Source organism: Protobothrops mucrosquamatus, unplaced genomic scaffold (genome assembly GCF_001527695.2).
Source record: "Protobothrops mucrosquamatus isolate PMUCROS unplaced genomic scaffold, P.Mucros_1.0 scaffold1432, whole genome shotgun sequence".
NCBI lineage: Eukaryota > Metazoa > Chordata > Lepidosauria > Squamata > Viperidae > Protobothrops > Protobothrops mucrosquamatus.
This window is the reverse complement of record NW_015387616.1, coordinates 250,903-276,176: the sequence shown is the minus strand read 5'-3', so window position 1 is coordinate 276,176 and position 25,274 is coordinate 250,903. Positions and strand designations below refer to the sequence as shown.

General features: G+C 38.4%; 3 protein-coding genes across 3 annotated transcripts in view; 2 read left to right on the top strand and 1 right to left on the bottom strand.

The window, feature by feature from the left end:
* The window catches only part of SRPK1 (SRSF protein kinase 1), a 32,431-nt gene extending 29,644 nt beyond the window's left edge, over positions 1 to 2,787 (top strand). Inside the window, exon 15 of the mRNA XM_015821946.2 lies at positions 2,603 to 2,787. Coding sequence (XP_015677432.2) covers positions 2,603 to 2,787 — 185 coding nt within the window. The remainder of the gene's footprint in view (positions 1 to 2,602) is intronic.
* A 2,369-nt stretch (positions 2,788 to 5,156) lies between these two features.
* LHFPL5 (LHFPL tetraspan subfamily member 5) lies at positions 5,157 to 14,542 on the bottom strand. Its single transcript, XM_015821945.1, has 3 exons — positions 14,131 to 14,542; positions 10,199 to 10,435; positions 5,157 to 5,293 (listed from the first exon to the last, which is right to left on the bottom strand). Exons 1-3 carry the CDS (start codon positions 14,540 to 14,542, stop codon positions 5,157 to 5,159), a joined length of 786 nt encoding a protein of 261 aa, XP_015677431.1.
* Positions 14,543 to 20,085: 5,543 nt separating this feature from the next.
* LOC107292818 (colipase-like) lies at positions 20,086 to 23,225 on the top strand. The gene is made up of 2 exons (XM_015821944.1): positions 20,086 to 20,185; positions 23,061 to 23,225. The coding sequence occupies exons 1-2, from the start codon at positions 20,102 to 20,104 to the stop codon at positions 23,223 to 23,225; spliced, it is 249 nt and encodes an 82-aa protein (XP_015677430.1). The 5' UTR covers positions 20,086 to 20,101.
* Positions 23,226 to 25,274: the final 2,049 nt, after the last annotated feature.

Genomic DNA, 25,274 nt, shown 5'->3' with positions numbered 1-25,274 from the left:
TCAGTGTAAACAACTAAAATACATAGAGAGCAGAAAATTGTAATTTATTCCAAAAGTCACAGGTGAACATGGAACTTTGGCTTTTCCATTAATTCCTATACTAAATAACTCCATTTTTGCTTAACACAATAAAATCATGAGGTCTAATCCTGGAATACAGATAATCAGAAGTATCTGAGCATCTCTTTGGTCAACTGTTTAAACCATGAATTTACAAAATAATTATTTGGGATTTCATGTAGCAGTCCTTCCTTGGTTTTAAAAACATGTATTTGCAACTTAATAGCATTTAGCAAAGTTTTTGTTTTCAAAGGGCATTGTCCAGTTTCCAAGAGAATAACAGTTTCAAATATAATTTGGAACATTTAAAAAAGATCTTAAAATCACCTGTAGTTGGGCTCTTATTACTAATAACTGTAATCCAAATTGCAGCTCCATAGAAAATTTAAGATGCAGTTTTTGCATTAAATACCTGTATTGGTACACGGACGAATCTCTGTCCTTTTAAATTAAAATAGTCAAGCAGGACCAGCATAGTAGCTTTTGCTTTTAGAAGTATTGCCTTGCAATGATGTTGCCAGGGCAGAGCATGGTGAAATAAAATGGCTCAGCTAACTAAAATTCTCAACTTGTATTATCATAAAGTTTGGGATTTTTCAGCTTTACTTTTTGATCTTTTTTCTCAGAAACCAGAATTTTAGTTTTATCATAGTTGATTTGTAGTTGATCTTCTTGGCAATACTTGTGTAGTGTATTAAGTAGATGTTTTCAACCCAATCTAGTACATGAATGAAGAATAGCATCAGTTCTATACAACATAGTACACATTTTCATTTTCGTTATAATGGGCAGTGGGCATTGGCCTGAGGTAATAGAGACTCCAGATCATTGATATACAGATTAAATAGTATTGAGGCCAAAATACAGTCTTGTCTTACTCATTTTGTTGCTTGTAAATAAAACTTTTCTGTTCCATTTAACCTATGTTATACTATCATAATATGATGCCCATATTAAAAATGCAAGATGCCTGTCAGGGAACAAATTCTTTAATTTAACCCAAAATTTGATTCCAATAATAAAATCAAAGGCATCCTTAAAGCCTCTACAGGCAGCAAATTGCCTTTCAGGAAATGGAATATTTTTCCTCCTAGATATGCTAATATAAAAACACCGATCAGTTATACTGCCAGGTCTAAAATAACCTGAGCATTTGCTAAAACAAAGTATTCCTCATGAAAGGAGATTATTTTTCATTAAATTGCTATATTTTTAATAGTAAATTTTGTTAAAGATTACATTTACAATAAGAAAAACCAATAGAAACCAAACAAAAAAAGTAATTTGTACTACTGAATTTTCCCAGTTTAGCAAACTAAACTTCCCATAATTGATAGGGTCTTTTATTTCTCTCTTCTTATACAGGTAGTCCTCAACCTACAACCACAATTGAACCCCAAATTTCTGTTGTTAAGTGAAATAGTTGTTAAGTGAATTTTGCTCCATTTTACAACTTTTCCTGTCACAGTTCTTAAGTGAATCACTGCAGTTGTTAAATTAGTAACACAGAGGTTAAGTGAATCTGGTTTCCTCGTTGACTTTGCTGGTCAGAAGGTCGCAAAAAATAATCAGGTGACCTCTGCAACCGTCATAAATGCGAGTCAGGTGTTAAGTGTCCAAATTTTGGTCACATGGCTATGGGGATGCTGCAGTGATCGTAAATGTGAAAAACGGTCACTGAAAATTACTTTTTTCAGTGCCACTGTAACTACAGTAAATGAACTGTTTTAAGTCGAGGACTAACTGTATATGGAACCTATAGCCCTATTCCAACCTGAAGGAATTGAACCTGAATTTTTTATTCCTGGAAATAGGGCTGCTAATAGAGGGCCCTACCAATGTGGTTTTGTTTAAAGAGTTTGACTGATATATTTTTCTTGGCTAGAAACTTTCCCAGAGTTTATTATTGAAATAAGAAATTTTGAGATGAAGAGAGAAGTGTTCTTAACTCAGGCTGGCAATTGCTCCAAATGAACCTGAAAACTAAATGTTCCAAACATATATAATATCACTAATGCAACGACGTCCTGTATGACAGCTAGTCCAGTTTCCTATGTTTCCGCACATGTTTCTCCTATATTGAAAAGAATCACCTTTTATGTTGGGTGATAAATATACTTATTTGGTCTCTTTGAAGATAAGGAAGAAAACTTAGAATACCTGATTTCTCAATCATGCTTTGAAATCTAGACTGCTTAAAACATATTCTGCTTAAAACATATTCTGCTATGCCACTGTTTCTCAACCTTGACAATTTTAAGGCACGTGGACTTCAACTCCCAGAATTCCACAGCCAGCATTGCTGGCTGTGGAATTCTGGGAGTTGAAGTCCACGTGCCTTAAAATTGTCAAGGTTGAGAAACACTGTGCAATGCAGTGCTGTCTGCCTGCCTCCCTGCCTGCCTGCATAATGGAAATTATGAATTTTGGAACAGAAAAAAAGTTTCTTTTCTTTTGAAATGCATCTTTTAACTCAGTTCTGTGAACTGTTCTGTTGGCCTTCCTGCACATATTATATTAATATCTCTGTTATTATTCACAGGTGATCTGAAGCACATTACTAAACTAAAGCCATGGGGTCTCTTTGAAGTATTGATGGAAAAATATGAATGGTCCCAAGATGATGCAGCTGCATTCACAGACTTCTTATTACCTATGCTAGAGCTGAATCCTGAAAAAAGAGCTACAGCAGCACAGTGTCTCAGGCATCCCTGGCTCAACTCCTAAACACTCCAGTCTGATATGGTGGCCCTCTAATTGGATTACAGCATAAAATATATAAACACTCACACACACACGCACACATACACACACACACACATACACACACAGAGAGACATACACAAACCTAGATGTCCCAGCTGTCCCTTTTCCTTCTTCCAGGTCAACTTTTTCCTTGTTGATTTTCAGAGTGAAGCTTCTCCTTGAAGGCTTTTTAGATTTTAGATAAATCTAACTGTTCACGTGAGATTGTGTATTTGACTTGGTGGGGACTATTACTAGCCAGTGGACATCCAATATGATTTGCAATGATTGGAGTTTGCCAAAGAATTTTTATGGGAATGTGAAATTATTGCATAGTCTCTTCCTTACACAGATACCTTACCTAAAAGGAAATCTTCACGGGGATAAAGTCCCTTAAGTATATTGCAGTCATCCCAAGGGGGATGTGACGAGCTTGTGAATCCCTCCTTAGCTCACTGACTCTGGGAGTCATTTCTTAGTGCACATTCAGTTGCTGTGGCAGTAAGAGGAAAAATAGCAGATGGCACCGAGGTGGTAGCTCCATGAGGAGCACTAGATTCAACTAAATCCTTAAGTGTCTGCTCTGCTGCTTGGATAACTTTTTTTTTCTTATTTTTTTTGGACATACTTTAGCCATTGAATCTTTTGAAGTTATATATATATATATATTTATATATGTATATATAACTTACACACATACACACATGCCATTTTTGATTTTTGGTGCTCAGGGTAGTTCTGAGTCCAATAAACTTTGCTCTCCAAAGGTGGGGCATATAAACCTGAATAAATTTCACAAGGGAAATAAAATGAAAGAATGTGGTAAAAGTAACCATTTCTGCAGTATGTTCTATGCATTTATTGGCTGCAGAGGGGAGTCAGAGTACCCATATTCTGTGCCAGGTCTGTCCAGTACGTAGCCTTGGGCAATATGTCACTGCCAGCTTGAGCTCGATAAAAGTATTTCTGCAACCCAACCTGGAGTTCAAAAGTAGGAATTTACCAAGTTTGTGGCAGTCCACTTGTTACGTAGGTCTGCTTTATGCCATTGGTGTCATATTGGCCATGTGTGAAATTGTATTTTTATTAGAGAGCAGTTCCTCAGAAAGATAGATTATATCCTTACTATAAAATAAGGAAAGATGGTATTAGTGCTATCTTTTCAACCTTGCTATATGCCCAGACCTAGAACCAACAAATGTTAATGAATGTAATGTTATCAACTGTGTTAACTAGTCTAGAATGCTAGACTTTAGAAATTACCTTTTTAAATAGAATGCTGTTTTTACTTATATATTAACCTTCAGGACAAATAGTCTTAATTTCTTTCCAGTAGAGATGAAGTGACAGATTCTGTTTTCAAAATCATTACAAACATACTGCTCAACAGAATATATTGTAACTTTCAAACTCTAAGAAGAACTGGTTGTGACTGAATCTTATCAGATTTTTTTTTAACTAGAAGAATATAAAACACTTGTTAGTTTTACAGTAAGCATCTCCTAGAGTATCCCTGGTTACTTTCTTTTAAATGTCTTTTGTATCCAGCTGTAATGATAGTTTTGGGGTAGCTGGGACTTCAGTTGCCTGCCCAACAATGGACCAAATAGAATTTTGAGATTAGAAAATTCTCCCAAGGCTGGAAAATGCTAGAGACCTGATACTTTTCAGGCCCTGTTTGGGACAATTCAGTGCATATGCCAGTAGCAAGGTCATTCTTTTCATTGTGTGGCAAATCCTCATTTAGAGTCCTTTTAAGATGCTCCCCTTTGCTGAAAAAAAAAAAATCTGGTTAGCATGTGTTAACAAAGCATCATATCTCATGTTTAATTTGGTGATGCTACCGAGACTGGGGTTTTAGCAAAACGTTCGTTTCTGTTTAGAAAAGCTTAAATAAAGTTCTCTGGGCATAACCTTAAAAGGAAAAAATGTTCCAAAAGTTTTCATTTTATTCATATTATTTGGGGTATCTTGCCTCCCAAAAGCACTTCTGTGCCTGTCTGTAAAAAGATTTAGGATAGGACTAGAATGTATGTTTGTATTTCCTTTCTGAATACTGTGAAGACATTCTGGCAAGAAGAATTGAACTTCTGGTGACAATGTAGCCTCATTTGCATAGCCTGGCTATCTGACTAGAACAGGGGTAGGCAACCTTGGCTCTTTTATGACTCGTGGACTTCGACTCCCAGAATTCCTGAGCCAGCATGGCTGGCTCAGGAATTCTGGGAGTTGAAGTCCACGAGTCATAAAAGAGCCAAGGTTGCCTACCCCTGGACTAGAACAAGAGGCATCTCTTGGTTGTAATAAAGGCTTCTTCTCCAATGAAGGAGACTGCTCACAGCTCTTTTGCACTAAAAGAGAAGTTCTGAGATAGCACGAGTGGTAGCTTGTCTGGATTGTCTGCGTACTTCGTAGTTCACATCAGGTTCACTCAACTTCCAAATTGCCATAAAGTGCTCACTAACCAATTTGTACTTGTTTTGTTGACCTAAAAACTAGAAGGAAAATACATTTTTATTCTTTCTATTGGGTGTATTGTCTTTTTTTCTTTGTAAATACAGCACAATAAACAGATTATCCAATAATCCACAGATACTTTGAATATGCTGTCTATGTTCACCTGAAGTGTTTGTTGTAGAGCTCTTATCAGAAGTCCTGTGAAATATAAATGATTTACACACTCTAAGCATAAGCATAAAATGGCATGTAGAATAAGATCAAACCTGTCACAAAGTTTAGGATGGTATTTGAACGTAGTCAGTGAAAAATTAAATATGAGCACTACTGATGAAATCCTATGGGTGCTAAATGTAGTTTTGTAAGTTACGGATAGGAGGAAGGAGAATTATTTCATTTCCAGCTCCTATAATGTTATTTGGCTTTTTTGCTCTTTATTTTTAGCCAAATTTATCATCAGAGCAGTACTTAGATCAGAGTGAGTTGGAGAGAAAAAAGCAGGGAAGTTAAATGCAACTACATTTAAGGAAAACAGTTCATTCCTGAGACTAATTTTTCCTTTTTTTTTAATGAAATGTGTGTACCTGCACTTGCTTGAGCTCTTGCTAGGCTCCTCCACTTATGTTCTTTAGCAGACATGTCAAACACAAGGCCCAGGGGCCAGATGTGGCCCGTGAAGTGGTTTCATGTGGCCCGCGAAGCCATCCTGGAAACAGTGAGGGAACAGCCCCGCTGCCTTGGCCCTGGCCCAGGCTAGCCAGGAGCTAATGTACAATTTTGTGGTGGCCATCTTAGCACTTGCCCCGGTGGACCATGCCTTGGCACTTGCCCTAGTCCTACCCCCTTCTGCCAGAGATACTCAGATCTGTCCCATTCCTGCCCAGGCCCCCACAGGCACCCTTGACGCGAATGATGTAGAACTGACCACGCCCATCCAGTAGGCCACACCCACTCCACGCCCACCCAGTAGGCTGTACCCACTCTGGCCACACCCACCCAGCCCCCCAAGGGCAACCGCAATGCTGATGTGGCCCTCAATGAAATTGAGTTTGACACCCCTGCTCTTTAGGAACCAGGAGAAGCAGCAGAACCTCTGTGCAGAGAGAGCAAACAGAAACGAAGGCAAATGGAGGAAGGAAAACAATATTCTTCCATTTCCAGTGAATCATGAGAGAAAGCCAGGATTCTGAACTCTAAAAGTATAAGTTAGGAGCTTATTTTAGTGTTTTTAAAATGGCCAACACTAATGAATATGGTGATAGAAAGTCAGCTGGTGTAGTGGTACTGGTTTATTGGAGTGTCATATGTATGACTGTCAGTTGAGCATTAATTGAGTTTATATTTAATGCAATGATCTTTTGATTCTTCCAACAAGTCTCTCCCTTGAAACCAAGTTAGGTGAGCTGAACATCCTTAGGAAGAAAGATGCAAATAAGATCTTCTGACATATACCATTTCTAGGTTAATAGATTTCTTGCTGTCAGTGAAATGGGAATGGGAAAGGACTTTTCAAGGATAAAGGGAGGTGTGCTCATAGGAAGAATTCAATCCTTGGATGATGAACTTGTGTTCTACTGAAGGGAGCAGCAGGCTTTGGGTTGTAGATTAATCAAGCGTTAGAAGTGATAGGTATAGTTCTTGGGAGCATAGTATACTGTGCAGAGAAGCTGTTGGATAGTACCAAAAGCAGCAGTCCACATTAGAATTAATGATATTTCAGTAATCGGCCAATTCTGAAAACCAAATGTAGGCAACGAAATGCATATTAAGGTCCAGGGCTGCTTAAGCATCCTTAAAAACATCTGTTCCATGAATCAGCTAAAAGGACAGAGGTTGGGAAGTTCTAGTGCATAGATAAAACAGTGGTGCCGTGGGAATAATTTAGATTAGGCACTAATCTAAGACACTTTGAGTAAGTCAAACCTGCATAAGAGAGACTCCATTTGAACCAGAATAGAACCAGGCTGATTGACTATATAACATCAAGAAGATAGAACAGTTCTCAAAACATTCCCAATTTCCTGGGAAAACTGACAAGTGCTCCCCATCATGACGTTTCAAAAAAAAATCCCATAAGTGATAAGACACATTGTTGAAGATGGGTTAATAGGAGAGAGAACAAGACAGGGTTGTGTAAGATGCACATCAGCAACATTTGAAAAAAGACACAGTGTAAAGGTGTTTCTATGCAAAGGCATAGTAATCAGAGCCATTTAATTAAATCTCTGTTACAAATGATAACTTTGAAATGTAACAAATCCAGTGTCACAGGGATATGGTCATCCCTGAAAGTGACCTTTATAAAAAGATAGAACAGCATGCACTGGGATGGGGGTGGTCTCTATATCACAGAGGGTATGTGTGTGTGTATGTGTGTGTGTGTATTCAAAAGCTTTGAAAGATCCATATTTTTTTCAGAATTGCCTTGTGACAAATGTAAATTGGATATACAAATACAAATATACTATCACCCCCTTGATTGAAATGCAAACAGTAATCCTGAATAATATCTTGGTCCAAAAGCTCCAAGTTGTAACTCCTATATACAACCTAACGTTTTTCAGTTCATATTAACTGGACAAATGAATTAATGGGGACTGTACTCCATTGGTTTAAAGAAAGCAAAATCCCATGACTTATGTCAATGCATGTATCTTAACAAGCCTGGAAAAAAAAATACAATTCTGATGAGAAGGCTTGGGCAGTTGCCATATGTGCTACATAGACATTTTAACTTACACATGACTCACAAGACTTAAAGGGTTACATTTTCCTGAAGTAGAGTTTGCAGGGCAGCATATGCCTGTTATAAGTAATATCAAACTGGCTGAATGGATGCAATATTTAATTCAGCAAAATGTTTTGAGGTCTATTATTAATTATCCATATATATTGGGCCCCACAGTTATAGAACAATGTACAAAACATTGCAAACAGGATGTGGAGATCAAAACCAATTGATGTCATGCTGAACAAAATTTACTTTGTCATAGTCTCCTTTTCTGGAAAAGCGCACTATTTTGCAGAATCATTCTTCTATAATACAGACTGATGTGTCTAGATAGCTGGCAGAATCCACATTAGCATTCATGTGTGCCACGTAGCTTATCTGAGTTCAAGATCAGGTTGGGGTGCTCAGTATTCAAGGGCAGAAGTAAGTACACTTGCGATTCCTTCAGTATTCATCTTCATTTATTTGCTTCCTCTGTAGGACAAAAGAACACTCCATAATAATCTAGAAAGTGCCATTTCCCCTCCCCATTTCTCCAAAAGCAGCTAATGGAATAATAACCCCTCTTTCATGATCTAAGTCTGGGAGTTGAAGTCCATACATTTTAAAATAACCACATTTGGTCTAAATAGAAGCTGTGATGTCACATGCTACACATAGGATAGAATTTGCCATTAGCGCTTGATGAAGACCGTTGAATTTGTTGACCAAGCTTGACTATGGTTGTAAACCCAGGGAACAGAAGGGCTCTGCTTTGGAGTAACTTACTTCAACTGTATTACGGTAGTATGGCAATGACAATTAGTGACAACCAGGTCAAGTTAATATTTATATGTGTCACTAAAAAAGGGGGGGTAAGTAGCATCTCTCAGCTTGAGGACTTTACCAAGTTTTTTACAGCATCCTGAAAGCTGAAAGTTGTAGAGTTTTTATTTTTAGTTTGTTTATTATTTTGTTTTGAAGTTTTGGTAATAACATCCCCAATAACCTTTTCCTTCTTCAACAGAGGGCACTGTGAAACCATTTTTCCCATGTTTTCTGACATTGAGAGAGAAAAAAAACACTGCAGCTTTTTTTTGTTAACAAGCAGAAAAGACACATTGAACAGACAGGTTAAATCAGGGGTCTTCAAACTTGGCCCTTTTATGACTTGTGGACTTCAACTCCCAGAATTCCTCAGCCAGGCACGCTGGCTGAGGAATTCTGGAAGTCCACAAGTCATAAAAGGGCCAAGTTTGAAGACCCCTGGGTTAAATGCACATTTGGAAAACAGGTGAAAAGGCAGAAGTTTTAATCACCCATTTTGTTGCTTGAAACTTCTCCAAATGGGAAGATTGGCCTGACATTTGAGAAAACATAAATGATGCTAGTCCTCTATATAAAATGTCCAAATTGTAGCCTTTTTCATTCTAGAATCCCAAACCCCCTGAGCTGCACTAAAGGCCAATGGAATAGTTTCATTTTTATCAAAACGGGATTTTGCATTTTACAGATGTCTAAAACTTAAAACAGTGATAGGACACAAAGTAACAGTCTCATGTGTATCGTGCTATTTTAATTGTTAGCTAGGGAAAGGGAATAATTTAGTTTATACAGTAGCTACAAATACCAGAAGCATGCTTGAGGTTTTTTTTTTAAACTTTGGAAGTCTAAGGGCTTCCAAACAAAAACTTTGCAGAAGCTTTTGCCCTGTATGTTTTTCTCCAATGATTTATAATGCATTCATGATTCTGCTCTGCTCCTTACCTGCCCAATCCCTCACTTGCAGTGAATTAGAATATTCTATTAAATGTATTATTAATCCCTGTACCAGCAGAGTCAATTATGCAATCACCAAACTCAGCCATTGTCAGGCACTAATACAGGGGCACATTATGGATTTTTACAGGAATAAACTGCATATAGCCAAAAAAAATTGCCAGTAGACATCTTGTAGCTTGCATGTATTGCCTTTTGTTGAAGCATGGAAGAAAAATAGGATACCATGAGAACAATTTAAAGTAACTAAAAAAGAAAGGTTCTGACAATTCTGATGTGGCATGAGTGCTAATATTAATAATCTGCACACAAGACAAGCTTATGGACTTTTTGTCCTTATAAATTTTATGGAAGTAAATGTCCAAATCCTCATCATCTATAGTTCCGCTGTCCTTGCTGTTTTGACTATGGGAGGGGTAGGTTCCTCTGGGGAAAAAATTGGCTTACCTTTGTTTTCCACTTGAAAATCAGAGGGTAGAAGATTGTCTTGCCGGTTGCCAAGCACAAATGCTAAAAAAGAAAGGATGAGGGCATCAAGAATGCCGATGATGCAAAGGATGTATGCCCAGCGCACAGTGCAGACTCCCAGGGTGTATTTGTCAGTCTTCTCTCCACACATGCGTTTCACCTCAGGGGAGTCCCAGCCATCAGGGTAGAGCAGGCAGCCAATGGACAAGCCCGCACCTGGAATGGAACGTGATGATATTGAAAGACACAGTTGCAACCTCAGTGTGGTATCTCCTCTCGTGGGTTTTTCATATAAAGTTTTCTGCTCAGGCTCCTGATTATGCAAGCTGGGCAAGCTATATAAATCTAATAAACAGACAAACAAATAAATAAATAAATAGGGACAGATGCAAAAGGAGGTTCAAGTGCAAATGATGGCATGACAGTACACTGTAAAGTACTTTTACTGTCTTTTACCACCTTTGACAAATGGATAGTCCCGTTTTCTATTCTCTCTCTTTCGAAACTGATCAGAAAGCATGATACAATATTGTTTCTCATCCTGCTCTCTTTGCTAAAACCACAACTTCAGCCAAGCTTACTGAAAGCTTGAATTAGTGCAAGTACAGGCTTAATTTGGGAACTAAAGAAAAGCTGTAGTCCTGGAAACTAGTGTTAGCATCAGACCTTTTCTTCCCCGGATTGAATAACCACAGGCCAGCCCCTTATCCAGGGCATAGAAGATATGTGACTACTTTTTGGAAATAAAATACTTATGATTAATACTTTATAAGCTATTCTTCTTCGATGAGTATAGTAAGAGAGATCTGTAACCTGTCCGAAACACTCATACTATTAGAGCAGGGGTAGTCAACCTTGGCTCTTTTATGACTCGTGGACTTCAACTCCCAGAATTCCTGAGCCAGCATGGCTGGCTCAGGAATTCTGGGAGTTGAAGTGCACAAGTCATAAAAGAGCCAAGGTTGACTACCCCTGTATTAGAGTTTAACATGAAAAGTAAAAAGAGGGACACATAATTTCTATTCTTGGAAAAAGTGGACAAGCACAGGGCATTGAGAATTGCTTTTCTTACCATTTAGTTTATGACCACGTGATATTCCTGCAAGAGATCAAGAGCTATGAAACTATTTTTAGTTCTATTTTCCAGCGAAGTATTACCGTAGTTGACCCTTTTCTTTAGTTCCTTTAGTTAGGCTAGTTATTTGCTGTGGCACATTTGCTACATTCAAGAAGAAAAGATTTTAAAACATCTATTCATTCCCTTTCTTTGCATCCTGAGTTTTAATCTGTGGCATACAGGCAGTCCTCCCTTAACAACTGCCCTGCTTAGCAACTGTTTGAAGTTACAACAGTGTAGAAAAAATAACTTTAGGATGAGTCCTCATACTCAAACAGTAGCAGCATCCTGGGTTATGTGATTGCCATTTGCACTCTTCACAGCCAGCTTCTGACAAGAGTCAATGCAGAAGTGGACAATTAAAATTGCAAGTTGCAGTCACATGATGGCTTGCTTAACAAATACATTAGTGACAGAGTCACCTGTCTCAGTTGTGGTCTTTAAGTGAAAACTCACCTGTATTTTAAGATGTAAATTTAAACAGCCAGGAATTTATATGGAAATATGTTGAGGTTTCCAAGGTACTGGATTCTGTAGTCAGTATAACACATTATTATTGTTGTTATTGTGAGGAAGGTAAATTTTCAGATGAATGAGAGTGTGTTACTTGAATAGACACATGTCAGTAGGTTGCCATAGCAATGTATTGATTTATTATTTTAAGAAAAGCTTTTATACCCCTGTACTCCTGTCACTTAGGATCTTTACAGTCCTTCAGCACTGTGCTCTTCAACCAATGTGGGTTAATCAGAAGCCTTTTCGAGCCTCTTAAGTTATTTATGTTTGAGGCCAGCAGGAATTACAGCTTTCTTTAATGCCATGCCTGTCCTTGCAGCTTATTCGAAATGCTACTGCTAAACCTGTTGCTGTGCTGCCAGACTTACTTTAACCTCTCTTTCACTCAATGCATTTCTATTTGCTGAAGAAGATAATGTAACCAGGCTTTGTTCACTGGCATGAATATTTGAAAAAGGTTTCAAATATCATTACTGGCTTCAGCATCTTCTTACTTTAAGATTGCTTTCTGCAGGTCTATCTCACTATGGAAAAACTGCAGAGAATTTTGCTCATCTCTGGCATCCCCATTACAGGCAGGGCTTAATTAGCTTACACATATTAAGCAGGATATTCTAGGCGGAATGGAAAGTCATTACCTAATCCTGGCCCTAATTTGAATTTGTGGTAATTTTTAGAAGATGGAAAGCCAAAATGCATTTCTTCAAGCAAAGGATGCTCGTGTTTTACATAACATTAAATAATGCAGCTCATTTATTTCTCTCAGAATGAGGTGGAAGAAGCAATTAAATTTAAAAAAAAAACTTTGCCACTAATAAAAAAAACCCTTATAAATCAACAGATAGAAGGCAGGATTTATTTCATTTTGAATTTCTGTCTACATACTATTTCCCAAACAGCATTATTTAATTTTGGCTCTATGACCTTGTGTGTGTGCTGTGTGTGTTATGACTTGCAATGCTTGTTAGGCTCAGGTTTCCTTAAATATTATTTTCTTTCTATACCATTGCTGACAAATACAGGAATGCTATACATAGTTTTATATGTAAAGCATTCCAATTAAAACTGATTGGATCTTAAGTCCAAGTATTTTTGGTGAAGCTATTGTAATTATGGCTATGTTTGAATCCAACCCACTATTTATTTTGAATTACTAAAACCTATACCCTTTTGCTATTAAATATTGCAGTAGTATACCTTACCCTCATCATAACCCTTCCTATGGCAACACTAGCACGGAATTATAGGAAGTGTAGTTTAATATATCTGAAAGGTGTCAGTTGGTGGTGACTATTACATTGCCAGTTTTCTGTTATGAATCAAAATTTCTCCCTGTTTTTCTTCTTAGGCTGCAACTATCTTGACGATTTTCTGACTTTTCTCATTCATAAAAGGAAATACAAACAGAAGCTCATTTTCCATTTGGCCTCAGAAATTGCTAGTTGCTAATATCCTATATAAAGCATCTCCTTTTCTCCTTTAAGCAGCTTTCTTAAAACACATATCTCCTCTCTAGGCAATGCTAACTGCTAAACCTGCCTGTCAAAAGCATTGAAGATGGAGCCTTGATCATATCCTATGTTCTCCTTGCCCATTCCTGGTTTGTTTCAGTGAGGTTTTAAATTAACACACCTTCTATATAGTCACTTCATGATTGCATCCTACAGTTTCACCAGAGACAGTGGTTGTGGCAGCCACAAAGAAAGCAGATTAAGGGGAAAAAGACATTAAAACATAACTTCATTTTTTAAAAAATCAAACAATCAGAAAAATTGCTGTTCTTCAAATAGATTATACAGTTAACTGTAATTGCATATCACTTAACAGACTACAATGTAACTTCAAGAACAGGTCATCTCACTAAAATAAACACATTGCTAGCTGACATGAGAACTAAAGAAATTGAATATTTTGGTTTCAGCGACAGCACGTTCAGGAAGAAGCTGCCAATGGAACTTGAATCCAAATGACAGATGTATATCCACATGCTGAAAAGCATTGCATCATCAAGGAGCTAATATTTACTTTGCAGTACCACAAATCCATTTTGCTTTCTCATTATTAGGAATGATGCCAATAGAACTTCAGTCCAAATGGCAAATTTATATATTCACTTTAAAGAGTTGCCCCTTGCACTGCAAATTTGGGAGATAGAGCAAAGAGGTTCTGGTATTCCCAAGCATAATATACTTGAGCAGGAATCCCATAGCACACTGAAGGTACTGTATGTTTAATGGATGTCTTACTCTACCCCCCGGGTTCTCTATGTCCAACTCACATGCTGCCAGTTGCATCCAAGCACACACTTTGTAGACAGTGGCTGCATTGCAGAAGAAGAAGAGGCTGAAGCAGAGGATGCAGCCAATTATAAGGAAGGTAGAAATGCCCACAAAAAACATGGCTGTTTTGAAAGCACTTGAAGGGATGGTGCCAAAGTCCAGAGGGCTGCCCTTGCAGATGAGTTCACCAGTCAGGGCATTTCCAATGCAATAGGAGTAGAGGCCAAAATAACCAGCTTGTGGAGTATCAATGCTGTCTCCAATCCAATAGGGCTGGATGAAAGTTACCACCATGATCACAGCAAAGCAGAGGGTGAACAGTGCCCACAGCACTCCCATGGCTCGAGCATTCCTCACGTAGTTGGTATGATAGATCTTTGCCGCTTCCTGTGCTGGAAGCATCTTTGCCATGGCTTCACAGAGAGATGGCTATGTCTTGTAAGACATGCCTTGAAGTTCAGGATCAAACAGAAAACAATTGCCTTCTCACTCCAGGAACTTTAACGAGGAGCAGCACATAGGGAAGCTGAATCCAAGGAAGAGGGGCTGCAAGGCTGGCTTTCCACCTCCCTGATAGATCAAGATTCTGTGAAGCAGCTCTTGCCTTTCCTGTGACTCTTTGCCCCAGCCTCAGATGCTCAGATGACCATTTGCAAGAAAGGCTATTTGTTTCAATGCTGAACAGCTCGGTGGGAGGTGCTGGAGCCTGAAGAGTGCTTGCTTAGCCTTAGTTGCTGCTGCTGCTGCTCCTGTTCTTCCTCTCTCAACATCCTACATATCTGGTGCTTTCCAAGAAGTTGGCATTCCCTCCCTGTAGACACTACAGTGTAGAGGGAATATCCCTCCTGCTTCCAAGCACTCGGAGAGGAAGCAGCTTATTTGTGAGCTCTGTTTCAGCACCACAGACAGCGATTGGCTGAGAAAGCCAGGAAGCCCAAGACTGATGTACCGACCAGGAAACACTGTTTCCGATTAATTGGGGACACACATCAGAGGGCAATCACAGACATCCTTGACTAGGATAGATGGAGATTAATCCACCGTCCCCATTAACAATTATACTTTGGAAAATAGTATGTTCCTGGATAGGACATATAAATCTTGTTCAATATAGAGTTAACATAAAAGCACATTGTGTTCATCCTACAAAAGAGAGCAAGATGCCAATTTGTACAACATCAAGGATGTGCTGGTTGTTCCAGGTATTGGCTTTAAGGCTGGATTGATAAATCACACTAAGCTATTATGTGATTTGTATAGTTTTGACCATAAACATCTCTAAACAATACAGTTAGTTCACTAAATATTATGCAACTTTGTTAATAGTGTTCTAACAAATAGTAGACATGTAAATCATGGTTAGTGTAATGTATGAACATTCACAAAGTTAACCTTTCTATATTCCTATATTAACTCTGTATTATTCTATCTTAATCAGATCCCCTGCAGATCTATGCTCCCAAAATACTGTATATATAAGCAAAAACCTAAAAAACTATTGAAAAGTATAAAAAATCCTTAAAAATTAATATATGCCTATCTAAATTTATCATAATACAAAGCACTCTCAACTAACAAGTCAAATGCTCATTAAAGCTGGTTTGAAGCACAGTTGATCATCTGATGGATTTTAATTGCTTCAGTACAGAGCCTAGCAACATTGTATATTGTAGCAGGATTAGTGTTTGAAAGGAGTAGAGAGATATAAAATTGTCCTGTGTGCACTTGGTATTTATACAGTATTGTTGAGATGAGGCTAGACAAATGTTTCTGCAGTATGGATACTGGAGGGGCACATGTCCTATTACAGGGGTCCCCAACCTCTGGGCCATGGACTAGTATTGGCCCATGGTCTGTTGGGAAGTGGGCTGCACAAGCAGTGGGTGAGCGAGCGAAGTTTTATTTGCGCATGCATGAGAACTAGGTTGCTTGTGAAACCATTCCCCCACCCACCCCGCCTGTGGAAAAATAGTCTTCCACAAAAATGGTCCCTGGTTCCAGAAAGGTTGGGGACCACTGCCCTATTGTTTCAGTATGTCCAGAGTTACAGGAACATTGCCTCTTCAGGTAGGGAATTTTTCTGTATCAGCTTTCAAGGACAGCTAAGAAGAGAGCATCGCACCATGCCAGAATGAAGGCCCTCCAGGGGCTACCTACTGACCAACTTACTTTGAGTTTGGTTAAGTATATTATGAGAGAAGCAGAGTACCTGTTGGATTCACTGGCAGTAAAGTTTGGAGATGTCTCTAGGTCCAATTAGCACTCAGTGTCTGCTATATGCTGCTTAATAAGAGCTTTAGCCTGGTCATATCCAATGCTGAGTAGAAAACCTGGAGAGGAGCCCAGGGATGACATTTTAGTTGTCACTGCCTTTTTTATATGTGGATTGAAAATCTTCCCCAGGGCAAGGCCAAGGGGAAAAAGAAATAATTTGAGCCAATATCTGAGCATGGTCATCCATACTTTGGCTTCCATACTCTGGCCTCCACTTTCCACTTATCTTCTTACTCCTGGAACTTTAATGAGAAGCAACATATGAGGAAGCTTTTGAGCACTAGCTGGTCTTCCCTGCAGTATTGTGCTGACCCTTCTCTTCCATCAGTTTGCCCATCAGAAGGATCAGTGCATCATGGGTGGCAAAAAGCAGATCACCGATGAGCAGAGATCCCAATTCTTTAGCAGCAGGCAGACACACATAATTGTCAACATGACCAAAACATGAACCTACTACTTGAAACTCCCCAAGTATAATGTTGATGTTTATTTTTGTTTGGTCCCTGATTCTTCTCAGTTGGAGTAGAATTAGGGAGCCAGTTCCTTGGCTATCTAATTTGTACAAATGTGATTGGTATTTTCTAAGATGGCTTCTTGTTGCTGCAGCACATCTGGCCATTTCTGAGGATTCCTGAGAAGCCAAGTGTTCCAGTCCATCATGGCTGGAAGCCCATTGAAAGGGAAGGTACAGAACTTTCTTGGCTGGTTGAAGATTAAAAGTATAGCCACCTCAACTTGATATTCATCAAATGTATTGGAACAATTGGCTAAAAAATGGAAAATATGAGATAAGCAAATAAAAGCATGAGGAATATTCAGACGGTCTTGGAAAAATCTTCTGCCATAAACTCTGGCTAAGTTGATGAGTTGGCATGACTTCCTCATGGTCCTAAATGGTGAAAAACAATTATCATCTGTTCTCAGTGCAAAATTGCTTAGGCTGTTGCATTGTAAAGAATCTTCTTGAAAACAAATGTGTGCCTATTTATTATATAACATGGCTTATACATTTATTATTCCTAATTACATGAGAATATTTAAATGAATATGCAGGAATCATATCAGTCTATTTGTATTTTCTCAAATCCTTGCAGAGAAATATCATGCTCATTGTTAAACTAAAACCAGCATAGACCTTACCAGAGTGTTTGTTTTTTCTCTGTAAATACTACTTATTTCTTGACATGGCTCCTATAGTTCTCAGTCAGGATCAGGTTAGAATAGGCAGTGTTACATGTCTAGATTGAGAATAATATTTCTGCTAGGCATTATCAACATGCATCTTACTGGCTGATTAGTCCAGGACTGCATAACAAACATTTGGATCCTGAGAAAGTTCCAGTAGGCCACATCTGTTGTTGGTTCCAGGTAGCTTCTTGTTTCAGGCAACCTGACGTGCAACTTTGAGAAATATGGTGTCTTTTACACATGTTATTATAGCAAGATTTTTCCACTAGACTCTGCTGAACGTCCTGTATCAGTTTTGTCTGATAGAGTCTCTAATAATAGACTGGAAAAATTCTTATCACTCTCTGCCAGCATGGCTACGCTGCCAATCTATACAGGTGTTCAATTGGTCCAGATGGCTCTAGACTGGAAAAGGTTATGCTGTATAAAAGTATTCTAACATAAATGATGGGGGGGGGGGGGATTCTAGGATTCTCTGTTCCCTTTTTAAATAAGCCCAACTAGAAAGCTATTAGTTCAACAAAATAATAATAATAATAATAATAATAATAATAATAATAATAATAATAATAATAATAATAATAATAATAATAATTAATAATAATAATAATAATAATAATAATAATAAAGTTGGAAGGGACCTTGGAGGTCATCGAGTCCAATCCCCTGCTCAGGCAGGAAACCCTACACCATTTTGGACAAATGGCTGTCCAGTCTCTTCTTAAAAACTTCCAGTGTTGGAGCATTCACCGCTTCTGGAGGCAGGTTGTTCCATTGGTTAATTGTTCTAACTGTTAGGAAGTTTCTCCTTAGTTCTAGGTTGCTTCTCTCCTTGATTAGTTTCCATCTGTTGCTTCTTGTCCTGCCTTCAGGCACTTTGGAGAATAGCTTGACTCCCTCTTTTTTGTGGCAGCCCCTGCGATATTGGAACACTGCTATCATGTCCCCCCTCGTCCTTCTCTTCATTAAACTAGACATACCCAATTCCAGAAACCGTTTCTTATATGTTTTAGCCTCCAGTCCCCTAATCATCTTTGCTGCTCTTCTCTGTACTCTGAAGGATCAAAACATTATTAATGAACTGACCTAGACTAGGGCTTTTCAACCTTTTCACCCATTGTACCACCAATATCCGAGTACCACCAATCGCCTAGCAAGGTGTCAAAAACTTGATGACCCCCCCCAAAAAAGGAAAAAAGTGATAAAGTATAGGTAGTCCTTGACTTACAACAGTTCGCTTAATGACTGTTCGAAGTTACAATGGAACTGAAAAAAGTGCCCCCCAAGCCACAGCCGAGCAAGACACCTGCCTGCCCACCCAGCGGTGCTCTTCCTCCTGTTGGAGGTTTTCATTGTTGTGAGCATTTCTGTTGGGGATTGGCAGTGGAGGTGGGGTGGGGGGGTTTGGTTTTTATTCCACCCATCTGCTGGGTGGTTGCAGCAGGTTTTGGTCACTTCACATGACCCTGGGACACTTTGACCGTCATAAATATGAATCAGTTGCCAAGGATCTGAATGTAAATCACAAGACCCTGGAGATGCTGCAACATTCCAGCTGATCGGCGCTTCTTCTGGGCTCAGCAGAAGTGCCAGGATCAGCGCTGAGTTCCAGCTGGAGCCTGGGGCTGATCCTGGTGCTTCCACTGAGCCCTGACAGCCCCGAAGAAGCGCCGATCAGCTGGAAAGCGGCACTGATCCTGGTGTTTCCGCTGAGCCCTGACAGCCCTGCGGCTCCAGCCATCTCTCGCTCAGGCTTGTGCGGTGCTGCCACCAGTTCAGCTCATTCCCCTCCCCCGCTACCACTTTTCTAGGATGGTCGCATACCACCTGCCAGGTGCCAATGTACCACAGGTGGTACCCGTACCACTGGTTGAAAAGCTCTGACCTAGACCACACATCACACTAAATCAACAAGGCAAAAGCTGTAACATTACACTAAGCCAGAAACTATGATTTTCCACTCCAGTACCTGGGTTCACAAACACATTCAGCCAAATCCTAACAAAGGATTGAGCAAAGTTTTTCCGAGTTTCACAGAAAACTGACATACTGGGCAGAGATGGAAAATTCAAGAAGGACACAAATTACACTAAACTTTGAATTCTGGTTTCTAATAACTGGCTGACCTCATAGAACATCCCAACTAAACCCAAACAGATCACAAAAAGGGCTTCCAGAATGTATGAACCTATTGGTGTAATGACCGCCTTGCTGATATTGAGGGTCTTGATCTCTGCAGATTTCAAATCAAAAAGGACTTATTCTTAACTTAGTATCCTAAGGTTTGTAGACTGCAGCTCTTATATTTTGCTTGTTTCTTTACTGTTTAGTCTGCTGTTTCTTTCCAATTCAAGTTTGCTATCACTATCACATGTTTTCCTAAAATGCATTCATTGGAAGGAAGGATTCATGTGACTTTGACAACATGCTTTATAAACTGCAACTTCCCGATAGCTCTGGACTCTCATCCCAAGAGCCTTTGATTAACTCATTGGCTGCCCAGAATCAATGGACAGACTTTGGATTTTGTTACTGCTGACACTTGCCTTGGCAGAGGCTTCTGTTCATCCAAGAGGACTGGTTCTTAACTTAGTAAGTGAATGTGAGGTATCCTTGTTTTAATCCTCCCAGAATTATCTTCTTTTAGGTTTGGAGATGTATACAGCTAGGAATAATTTGCTCTTGTCCTATTCTTTTATTTTAAAAACCTGCAGCATTATTATTCAAGTGATAATTGAATAATATGCTGCAAATAATCACACATGCAATCAATCTAGGGTACTATGTAAATCAGAATATAATCAGAGATCAATGTCAACACACGACATACCATCAAAATTCCTGTGAAGTGATTATATAGCTGGTATAGGCCAATATAACCTGATTATGACTCTGTGCGATAATATATTTTTACAGAGAATTGNTCATTATTGTAGGAAAATGAATAGTTTAAAAGTGAAAAACATTTGTATGGAGAAACATATGTTAGGGGATTCATAGCTTTTTTAAAAAAAGTTTTATTGATTTTCTAGTTTTACATTTAAGTATTTAAAAAGCAACGTGGCGGCTCGGTTACTCAGTAATTCAATAACACACAAGTGTCTTTAGTACAAATCTTAAACTACCACATTAAATATTTCTTCTCTTTTTCCCTTAGTATTTACTGTCTCATGTTTAAGCTAATACAATTCTTATTATATCAATTAAGTAAAAATAACATTGTTACATTTATCAATAGTTTTTAGCTTATACATATCCTAATTGCTTTAACATTCAATCTTTATAGACAATAAATATCCTGTAATTAGTTTTTCCCAATTTTTAGTTTCCCATGAATATTTAAATTTAACATTTAATATTTATAATTTCCAAGTTTAAGGTAACCATATTTTCCTTTACCACAATTCATCACAAAATCTAATGTTCAAAATACATGTCCTATCTATTTGACTATATTCTATTTCTCGCCATATTACGTCATCTAACTGATAATACAGTATAACATTCTTATTTTCTCCTAATTTCCAAATGTCTTAAATTTAATCACCAAAATTTCCCTTATTTCAACATCAAATACTTCCTCTCTTTTTCTCTTCATATCTACTATCTCATATTTAAACTAATACAGTTCTTATTTTATCACTACATAAAGAAATGTTTATTACATTTATCAAAATTTTTTAGTTTATATATATCTTAATTACTTTAACATTCAATCTTTATAGACAATAAATATTCTGTAATTAGTTTTCCCCAATTTTTAATTTCCCATCAATATTCAAATTTAACTTTTGATATTTATACTTCCAAGTTTTAAATGTCCAAAGTTTTCTTTATCTTAATTCATAGCATAATCTAGTATTCAAAGTACACATCTTGTCTGTTTGAGTATATTCTATTTTAATTAATAACATAACATCCTCACTAATAAATCCAAACCCCAATTTTCTTCAGCCTTATTCTACCTTTCTTTCTTTGCCAACTCGCCTTCCATGTGCGTGCTTTTAAATAATCAAATAGATCTCACTCTGTTATTATATATATTATTTGAAATAAAAGAGACCATCCAATCGCCATTCTTTTTGAAGGACTGACAAATCGTCTCGTTATTATTCCATCTCCCCATAGTTGTCCTGGAATGTTTATCTTCCCTTCAGTCTGTTCTTCTTGTTCCTCAGATTTCTTCTGGTTTATATAGAAAGTCTTTTCCATTTTCAGTATTATCAGTCCCTTTTGTGGGTTTTCCATTAACTGTGTTCGTTGGTCCATTGAATCCTCTGTCATAGTGTTTGCTTGTTCCACTTCTTCTATTGTGTTCTGCATAGTTGATTCTTTAATTGTAGTCAAAGGGTTTGAATATCTAGGCTGACATCTTGTTCTTTTCTATAGCGTCTTTTTTCATCAGAAGCTGTAAGAATAGTTTCATGAATTGCTTTCAACATAGAAAGAATCTGTTCCTGATCTTCATCCATATTCTCTTAGTAGTGTATTAAATTAAAAGCTTTACAATCAGGGGATGAAAATAATTTTATCACTGGGTATAGAACACAGCTGAGCTTCTCACAGCTGATATCTGCCAAGGTTGAAGGAGCCTTATCTGGGCTTCAAGCCAAGTCTCTTTTAGACAATAACAGGCTGTAGTATCAGATTTAGTCACAAGATGTCACCAATGCCATTTAAGATTTTTTAAGTCCAAACCTTTTATAATTTTTTTCCCAGTTTTAATTCTTTTTTGTAGGTAAAAACCCAAATCTTCAATAGGGATAAGAAATCTTTTGGTCCCAAATTTTAGAAACATATAAATCCAGTTAAAATAAGGTTATTCTTTCAATGTTTTAAACTCCCCTGGATAGTCAGTCGCCGCTGCTCTTAGAGGGTGGGATAGGATTTCCCTTCCCTCTCTCCACAGGGGGGAAAATACTTTGGGCAGCTTATACAGGTAGAAAAGATAGGTAGGATTGAAGAGAGGTTCAGATCTCACCCAGTCTCATCCGTGCTCCTTTAGAAGTGCCTGGTGGTAAGTTTGATTTCGGCTGTCTGCAGCCTAGTGACAGGCCATATTTCTATGGTTGATCTTTCATCCGCCGGTTTGGAGAGCTGCCCCAGATCAAGCGGAAGGGCTACCGCCCTCCTGCGATCAAGCGGGGATCCCCTCCTTGCTTGTAACCCCTACAGGGCGACTTTTGACCCTTTCCAGAGTCCCCCAGTGGTGCAAAATCGAGTGCAGAAGATGGAGCTTGCCTTCCAGAGGATGCAGCGGCCACGATGGCAAACCAGAAGTCCAGGGGATTCATAGCTTAATGTTGGTCTATATCCCAGGCTAATATCTCTGTTTTCTGTACCTTGGGAAAAGTGTCCAAGACAAGGGAGAGGCTGATATGAATCATAGAAAAACTTATATTCATTGCCTGAATGGGTCCCGTAAGTCTGGAGATAATGATCTTCTATATCTTTCTGTTTCTTGCAGAGTCTATATGAAGTTTACTACAAGTGCCCTTGTGAGAGCGGCTTAATCTGTGATACTGATCGGACCATTGTGGGAAGCATTGTCAATTCTGACTTTGGCATTTGCAAGGACCCATCAAATAAAATCAGCAGTGAAAAAAAAGAAAGAAAGAAGTATGATGGATAGATTTACCCTGGCTCCTTTAAGTAGCCACATAGCTATTATTACTTTCATTGCAAAACAAATTCCTATGCTTTTACATACTGCTCCAATAAGCATGCCTTTTGTTTATCTAGATTTCAGTTAAGTTCAAATATTTTTCTCATCCACTCTACTCAAAACAAGGCCTTGCCATAGATTATTTTTTTTATATATTTGGTATTGTATCAGCAAGTAATAATATCTGGCTCACCTTACTTGGACTTGGAACCAAATGTAGGATGGAGGAAAAATCATTAGGTAAAAATGCCATGGCTATAGCCTAGACTGAGAAGCTGAAACAATATCCTGACAAAGTATCTGAATCAACAGGTGTGAAGATACATCTTCAAAACCTGTTACTGCTAAGCATGTTCATTCTCTTTTAATGATGAATATCTTGCCCATCAGTAACACATTTCTAGAACGAATAAGACTAAGATGGGAATTTATCTTTCACAAAATCGGAGTGTGGGAGATAGAAGTAGTTTTCAAACTCACATGAAATTGCAGATCAGGAAGTGAGCAGAAAATAGACAACAACAGCAACCAATGAGCAGAGGAAGAAGACATATGATAATTAGGAAATGATTTTTTTTAATTATTAAGGCAGTGATTCCCACTCTATTCTGATAGTCTAGCAATGTAGTGAGTTCTCATAAATAACCTTCTCTCTAAGGGGCTTCCAAATTTTTTACAAGAGCAATTAAAGAGAGCTAGAATGAAGGATAACAAGTGATTGGGTCAAAAACACACAAGAAACATCATGACTGGAATGTCCAGGTCCAGGTCACAGTACAAAAGTATCAGCTCTTCCAACCAAGCTGGCCTCCTGTCATTTCATGGACAGCTCTATATAGGTTTCTTTGTAGCAACATGAATAGGGTTCCTATTGCCTTCTTTGGGATATTTTGTTCAACTTCCCAGTCTAGTTGGCAGTCTTAATATGACCTACAAGAGTGGCAACTGTGTTTAGCTTCCAAGATCAGACAAGATCTCCAAAACACTGCCATTTCAAACATGCAGGACTTAATTAAATGATGTTACATTGATCACAAACCAGTATTTGCTGTCCGTCCTATCTGCCTGCCTTTCTCCCTATATAACTACTGCAATATGTCCTAGTTTGAATCATTTGAAAGCTGCCATTCTTTTGGAAATGACTTCTGGATGAGAGTTAATAAAAATATACAATCGAATGCCTTGCCATTCTTCATGATTTGTCACACACACACCTCTAACACATTGTACTATTTCTGTCAACCATTTCATATTAAATTACCTGCTGCTCTGGGTAATGTTTAATTGTGATGATGTAAAAGCCCAAATGAAATAACCTAGCGGTCATTATGAACTGCTCAATTTTGGCTTTTACATCATCCCAGTTAATCCTGAAAGAGAACAGTGATGCTTAGAAGTAACTTAAATAAAAAATTCTTTATAGATTATTTACTCTTAGGATTGTAGCTAAGAAAATTTTTTCCACCTCTTGTAAAACAAGTAATCTTTTTTTTAAATCAATGTGAGTCCAATTTTAAAAGATTTTTTTGTATTCCTTAAAAGACCTTCTCCCTTGTAATTGCTCGCCACTTTTAACTTCTCCTCTAGTCCTTCTGGGATCTTTGCTTTTTAACTCTGCCCAGTCAAGGCATCAACATTTTAATTGTAGTTCCAAAACAAAAAGGGGAAAGGGCTGGCTCACCCAGTTTCAGCACGCTGTTGACAGTCAGCTGTTTGGCGGAGCGCCGCAGCTCCTTGCTTTCCTTCCGACTGGTGATGACTTGGGCTGCCTGGGCAAGCTCAGCAGCCTTTCCTCTCTCCTTTCAGAGGGTTTCTTCAGTCCGCCTGGACCGACCGCCATCTGGTCCTGGCTCCTGGAATAGCACTCCTTCTTCATTGCCCCTCCAGGGCAACTTTCCGACCCCTTAGGTCGCTGGGCAGACTGAAATCAGGATGGGAAGCCAGAGCCCCGGCTTCTTCCACCTGTCTCATCGTGCTACAAACCGGAAGTCCTCCCACATTTTTCTATCTTATCAA

Coding starts and splice junctions, on each gene's coding strand:
- LOC107292818 (XM_015821944.1), top strand. CDS start 20,102: ATGGACAGACTTTGGATTTTGTTACTGCTGACACTTGCCTTGGCAGAG. Junction 20,186..23,060: donor GAGGACTGGTTCTTAACTTA/GTAAGTGAATGT, acceptor TGTTTCTTGCAG/AGTCTATATGAAGTTTACTA.
- LHFPL5 (XM_015821945.1), bottom strand. CDS start 14,542: ATGGCAAAGATGCTTCCAGCACAGGAAGCGGCAAAGATCTATCATACC. Junction 10,436..14,130: donor TTGGATGCAACTGGCAGCAT/GTGAGTTGGACA, acceptor GTTCCATTCCAG/GTGCGGGCTTGTCCATTGGC. Junction 5,294..10,198: donor TTTTCAAGTGGAAAACAAAG/GTAAGCCAATTT, acceptor TCTAGTTTTTAG/GTCAACAAAACAAGTACAAA.